The 7,226-nt window shown below is 45.8% G+C and overlaps 1 protein-coding gene across 1 annotated transcript in view; it reads left to right on the forward strand.

Moving 5' to 3' along the window:
• Nucleotides 1-5,789: 5,789 nt before the first annotated feature.
• LOC137588670 (rho GTPase-activating protein SYDE1) overlaps nt 5,790-7,226 on the forward strand; it is an 11,135-nt gene continuing 9,698 nt past the window's right edge. Inside the window, exon 1 of the mRNA XM_068305869.1 lies at nt 5,790-5,978. Coding sequence (XP_068161970.1) covers nt 5,906-5,978 — 73 coding nt within the window. The 5' untranslated portion in view covers nt 5,790-5,905. The remainder of the gene's footprint in view (nt 5,979-7,226) is intronic.

Consider the following 7,226-nt stretch of genomic DNA (forward strand, 5'->3'; position numbering starts at 1 on the left):
GGCTTCTCCACTTCAGCTGCATTTATTTTGGTCCTTTATAAAGCAGCCCCCAGTGAAACCAGTGAAACCAGTGAAACCAGTGAAACCAGTGAAACCAGTTCATCCATCCTCCGTTCTTCATCCCAGCGATGTTTTAATCCAGGGAATGAGAGATTAAACAGAATCACACCACTGATTTGCTTCTGTTCAATCCCTGATTTAATCCCTGATTTCATCACTGATCTTACCCGAAACTGTTTCTGGATCAGTTTGTTTGTTTGTTTGTTTGTTGACAAACAGGACTGTGTAAACAACAATAAACGTTTGAAACATCAAATGAAGTTCAACGTTTTACAGAAACCGATTCAGTCCAGTCCAACACGTCTTGTCTAAATTCAGTCTCACACCATTTTGATGATAAATTATTATTGTTACTACAGGTAATTATTTTAATTATTACGTTAATTATTATGTTATTTATTATGTTAATTATTATGATCATAATAATTAAAATAATTATTATTTTCTTAAATTCAAGTCAAAGAAAATGTAATCATTCATCTTTAACCATAACTAGTGACAGAATTAGAAAACTATTTGTTTTTAATGTCATTTTATTTTTTTAACTCTACATTAAAAGAAATTTAAAATTATAACAAATAAAATACTGACTTGGTCAAATGTTTAAGTTTGAATTGTTTTTATGGAGTTGTTTTATATAAACGTATAAATATATTATATTTCCATAATAAATACATTTAGACATAGTTTCTTCATTATTTAAAACGTTTTAATTACTGTTTGTTTATCGAGTCGATTCAAACACGATTTTCTGCGCTAAACTCTCCTCTTGACTGTGCATGAAGTGTTTCCTTTAGTGTGTGTGTGTGTGTGTGTGTGTGTGTGTGTGTGTGTGTGTGTGTGTGTGTGTGTGTGTGTGTGTGCGCTCCGTCACACACACACATATTTGCATTTAAATAGCGACATCAACCTGCGTTCACGGCAGCTCTCCGGCGGGTTTCCCAGATGTCACGGCAAAGTCAGATGGGCCAGCTGTCACACACACACACACACACACACACACACACACACACACACACACACACACACACACACACACACACACACACACACAGAAAACGTTCATTCCGTCTAAACAGACACACACACTTGAGTCCGATGTGGAATCCTAACCTCCATCATTTAAAACTTTGTGACATCATCGGCGCGCCGGTCACCTGTCAGCCAATCAGAAACAAGAATCGAGGTCAAGTTGATCAAACTCCACCAAAGTCATACGGAACCACAGGTCACCTGACTCACACCAGAGCCAATCACAGCTGAGGTGACGGCCTGGACCGTGTTCTGATTGGCCGTTGAGTGGCGATGCAGCGACGCCCCGCCGAGCATCGTTTCACCGGACGGCCTTGAACGCATCGTCTGCTCTGCTCTCGGGGGTCACGGGGTCGCTGCATCCTGTCCCAGCCTGAGAGGCGTGGGACACCCCCAGGGCGGCGCCAGGGCACTGATTCATGATGATGTCATCAGTCAGCATTAGCTGTCTCAGGTCACCTGACCGGCGGTCAGCTGATCTCAGGTCACATGACCTCCTGTCGCTCTTTCTTTATGGTTCTGTTACTTTTATTTTTTACTATTTTCTTTTGCTTCCGCTGTCCTCCTCTTCATCATCTCCTCCTCTTCATCATCTCCTCCTCCTCTTCATCATCTCCTCCTCCTCTCTTCATCATCTCCTCTTCATCATCTCCTCCTCCTCTCTTCATCATCTCCTCTTCATCATCTCCTCCTCCTCTTCATCATCTCCTCCTCCTCATCATCTCCTCTTCATCCCCTCCTCCTCTTCATCATCTCCTCCTCCTCTTCATCATCTCCTCCTCTCTTCATCATCTCCTCTTCATCTCCTCCTCTTCATCATCTCCTCCTCCTCATCATCTCCTCCTCCTCATCATCTCCTCTTCATCATCTCTTCATCTCCTCCTCTTCATCATCTCCTCCTCCTCATCATCTCCTCTTCATCCCCTCCTCCTCTTCATCATCTCCTCCTCCTCTTCATCATCTCCTCCTCTCTTCATCATCTCCTCTTCATCTCCTCCTCTTCATCATCTCCTCCTCCTCATCATCTCCTCTTCATCATCTCCTCCTCTCTTCATCATCTCCTCTTCATCTCCTCCTCTTCATCATCTCCTCCTCCTCATCATCTCCTCCTCCTCATCATCTCCTCTTCATCATCTCTTCATCTCCTCCTCTTCATCATCTCCTCCTCCTCATCATCTCCTCTTCATCATCTCCTCCTCCTCATCTCCTCCTCTTCATCATCTCCTCTTCATCATCTCCTCCTCCTCATCATCTCCTCTTCATCATCTCCTCTTCATCTCCTCCTCTTCATCATCTCCTCCTCTTCATCATCTCCTCTTCATCTCCTCCTCCTCCTCCTCCTCCTCCTCTCCTCAGTCTTTTATTTTAACCGTCGGATTCGTCCGTCGCTCAGAAACAAAAAGAGAAACGGAGGAAGAGGAGAAACAAAACGCTCGACCTTCAGCCGCGACACACAAACATGTCCTGAGGGGCGTCCAGAGGGGGCGCCACGTCCCTGAGCAGGGAATACCCCCGTCCCCGAGCAGGGAATACCCCCGTCCCCGAGCAGGGAATACCCCTGTCCCAGCAGAGAGACGGGCGACGAGAGAAGAGCGACACCCAGAGGACAAAGAGAGGAAACGCGTGTCAAGAAAACCTGAACATGTCTGAAATGAAAAACACAGGCATTCAGAGGACAGTGAAGGCATCACGGAGGACCAGAGGACAGTGAAGGCATCACGGAGGACCAGAGGACAGTGAAGGCATCACGGAGGACCAGAGGACAGTGAAGGCATCACGGAGGACCAGAGGACAGTGAAGGCATCACGGAGGACAGTGAAGGCATCACACACACTTCGTGATGAACCTCCTGGGACTCTCAGCCCTCGGGTTTGTCTGCCAGACAGCAGGTAGAGCCCCGCCCCCTTACATCACAGCCAATTTGCATCACTGGAGCGTTTTAATTGCTGCTAATTGGAGTCGACTCGTCTTTAATGAATTAACATTAATGAAGCCCCCCCCCAACCCCCTAACCTGCTGACTCGTCACTCGTCGTCCTCATCCTCTTCATCAGGAGTCGTTTCTCCACCCTTTGAAGAGAAGAGAACCAATCAGAACGCTGTGTTGACCTCCAGCTCATTCTGGACCTGGACTCAGACTGGAACCCATGAACAACCAGAACCAGAACCAGAACCAAAGCTAGAACAGGAACCAGTCAGGCTCCTGGGTTCAGAGCCTGATGGGTTCTAGACTACTAGAGTAGAATACAATACTCTAGTACTAGAGTATGGTAGAGTACTAGAGTACTAGGGTAGAGTACTAAGGTAAAGTACTAGAGTACTCGCATGAGAATACTAGAGTAGAGCACTCGTACTAGAGTAGAGCACTCGTACTAGAGTAGGGTACTAGAGTACTCGTACTAGAGTACCAGAATAGAGCACTCGTACTAGAGTACTAGAGTACAGTAACCATAAAGACACTGACTCTATCTGTCCTATCTGACCCTGTCTCGACCTCCATTGTATTTCCTCTCCACCCAACCGGTCGAGGCAGATGGCCGTCCTCCAGAGTCTGGGTCCTGTCCGGAGTTTCTTCCTCTATGAGGGAGTTTTTCCCTCCACTGTCTCTGATGCTCTGGAGGTTCCGTTGGGTTTCTCTGTCTGATAAAGAGCTTTGAAATGTCTGTTGATGTGATTAAGAGATATATGAATAAAATTTGATTGAGTGCTGGTATTAGACTACTAGAGTACTAGTAGTAGAGTAGAATACTGGAGTAGAGTACGTAGTAAAGTACTAGAGTAGAGTACTGGTAGTAGAGTAGAATACTAGAGTAGAGTACATAGTAGAGTACTAGAGTACTGGTAGTAGAATAGAATACTAGAGTAGAGTACATAGTAGAGTACTAGAGTACTGGTAGTAGAGTATAATACTAGAGTAGAGTACTAGAGTAGCTATGATGATCGTATCCTTGAGACATGTATGTTGTGTGATTCTACTGTATTGACCCGAAAGAAATCATCTCCACTCTTCTAGGTATTAGTATTAGTACTGTACTATTATTAGAGTATTAGTACTGTAGAGTATTAGTACTGTACTATTACTAGAGTAGATAGAGTATTAGTACTGTATTATTATTAGAGTATTAGTACTGTAGAGTAGATAGAGTATTACTACTGTACTATTACTAGAGTATTAGTACTGCAGAGTAGATAGAGTATTAGTACTGTACTATTAGAGTATTAGTACTGTAGAGTTAATAGAGAATTAGTACTGTACTATTACTAGAGTAGATAGAGTATTAGTACTGTACTATTACTAGAGTAGATAGAGTACTGGTACCGTACTACTGCTAGAGTAGATAAACTATTAGTACTGTACGATTATTAAAGTAGAGAAGACAGAGTATTAGTACTGTACCATTTCTAGAGTAGAGAAGACAGAGTATTAGTACTGGACTATTACTAGAGTATTAGCACTGCAGAGTAGAGTATTAGTACTGTACTATTACTAGAGTAGAGAAGACAGAGTATTAGTACTGGACTATTACTAGAGTATAAGTACTGCAGAGTAGAGTATTAGTACTGTACTATTACTAAAGTAGATAGAGTATTAGTACCGTACTATTACTAGAGTAGATAGAGTATTAGTACTGTACTATTACCAGAGTAGATATTACTGGTACCGTACTACTGCTAGAGTAGATAAACTATTAGTACTGTACGATTATTACAGTAGAAAAGACAGAGTATTAGTACTGTACTATTACTAGAGTATAGAAGACAGAGTATTAGTACTGTACCATTACTAGAGTAGAGAAGACAGAGTATTAGTACTGTACTATTACTAGAGTATTAGTACTGCAGAGTAGAGTATTAGTACTGTACTATTACTAAAGTAGAGTATTAGTACAGTACTATTACTACAGTAGAGTAGATAGAGTATTAGTACCGTACTATTACTAGATAAGATAGAGTATTAGTACTGTACGGTTACTAGAGTATTAGTACTGTACGATTACTAGTCAAGGTTAGATAGAGTATTAGTACTGTACTATAATTAGAGTATTAGTACTGCACTATTAGCACAGAAGAGTAGATAGAGTATTAGTACTATACTACTACTAGAGTAGATAGAGTATTAGTACTGTACTGTAACTACAGTAGAGCAGAGTATTAGTACTGTGCTATTACTAGAGTATATTGAGTATTAGTCATGTACTATTACTACAGTAAAGTAGATTAACTACTAGTACTGTACGATTACTACAGTACTGGAATTAGAGTACTCCCGCTGGAATCCATCCAGTGTTTTACTGGACTGTGTCTCCACCTGGTGGACAAACCTGAAGAAAAACACCCTGAGAAAAACAAGAGGAGGAGGAGGAGGAGGGGTAAAAGGAGGAGGGGGGGGAAAGAGGAGGAAGAGGAGGAGGAAGAGGAGGAAGAGGAAAAGGAGGAGGAGGAGGAAGAGGAAAAGGAGGAGGAAGAGGAGCGCTGAGGTTTGTGTGATGGACTTCAGATCTCAACATAATAAAGTTGACTGAACTAGAGGTCAAAGGTCAGCGTGTTTGACCCGTTAACTGAAGACGGGAAACGTTTAGCAGAAAGGCCAAACTGGGCTCAGGACTACATTTCCCAGAAGGCCTGTGGGCCCTCCTCCCCTGTGGAGGGAGGAGAGTGGGAGGAGGGGGAGGAGGAGGGAGTTTGGGAAAGAATGCGTGGAATTCATTTCCTGTCCTGCAGCTGCGAGGAGACGGAGTCACAGCGAGTCCGAGCGTCTGGACCAGGAGGAGCGCCGACTCCTCTCCTGCCCCCCAGGAGCAGCGAGGAGCGCCATGGCCGAGCCCCTGCTGAGGAGGACCTTCTCCAGGCTGAGAGGGAAGGAGCGACCCCACAGGAAACGCAGCGGTGAGCAGCTGAGCGCCCAAACGTCCCGCAGCCACTGGTGTCAGTGAACGCCTCGTCCGTCTAACGGTTCCAACGGTTCCAGCAGTCAGCGGTTTGTCTCCGGCGCCGCGTCCGCCGCCGTCACATCTGGAACCTCTCTGCAGGCTGACGCGTCACGTGACCCGAGCGTCACACACCATACACACACACGTCGCATCACACACACGATACACACACACATCACGTCTCACACACACACAGCGCTAACATCTGATGAGGCTTTCCGGAACGCCCCCCCTCCTCATGAGTGGAACCACTCGGGTCACCTGACCCCTGAGGTGAACTCGGAGGCGTTTCCATGACGACCGCCCACACACACCTCGCCTGTCGATGTGCCGCCCGTTCACACGGAAACGTCTGAAAAGGATCCGGATCGGAACCGGGTTCTGATGCGGATCAGTTCCCTCTGACGCCACAGGGGGCGCTGCAGCCACGAGTCGCTGAAGATGACCGTTACCATTCCAATCCGCCCGCCTCCTCCGTCGTGGAGCCATCCAATCAGGGGGGGCACCATTAGGGGGGCGTCGGCTTGTAAATGTGTCGTTGGTCTAAGTGTCATGTGATTGGTTTGTTTTCTTCAGGACAGCGATGATGTCATCGGTGATGTCAGCACTCAGTTCTTTGTGGTACAGTGAGGATGACGCCTCAGCATCAGCTCGTTTCAGGAGGATGGAGACGCTAACAGTTAGCCTCCAGTCTTTCTTTCTTACATCACACATTTATTGATCTCTGATTGATTGATCTGCAGACAAACCTCCACAGAGGTACAGCACACACACACAGCTAGCGTTAGCATCATTCACATCAACCCATCCATGAAGACAGGTCTGCCAGCGAGCTAAGATGCTAACACGCCTGTCCATAGCTAGCATTAGCATCAGACAGGACAGCTGTTAGCTTCCTACGGCTCCAACCTTTAGCCTCTGGGACCGTTTGTGGAACAGGAAGTGGACTCACCTGTTTGAGGAGCGACAGGAAGTCAGACGCCTCCAAACACCTGCAGCCCCCGGGAGTCCAGCTCCAGACCAGCAGCACCATCCTGCTCACTGCTGCCCCCCAGGTGGAGGAGGGAACTACACCTTCAGGAGAGGCCCAAGTCCCGCCCCTCAATGGTGGACAGCCAATCAGACTTGAGGGTTACCAGGACTCGTTGGATTTGAGCAGATTTCAGATTAACAACTCAGATCCGGCTCAGGTGTCTAAACTAGT

Source organism: Antennarius striatus, chromosome 21 (assembly GCF_040054535.1).
Source record: "Antennarius striatus isolate MH-2024 chromosome 21, ASM4005453v1, whole genome shotgun sequence".
Lineage (NCBI taxonomy): Eukaryota > Metazoa > Chordata > Actinopteri > Lophiiformes > Antennariidae > Antennarius > Antennarius striatus.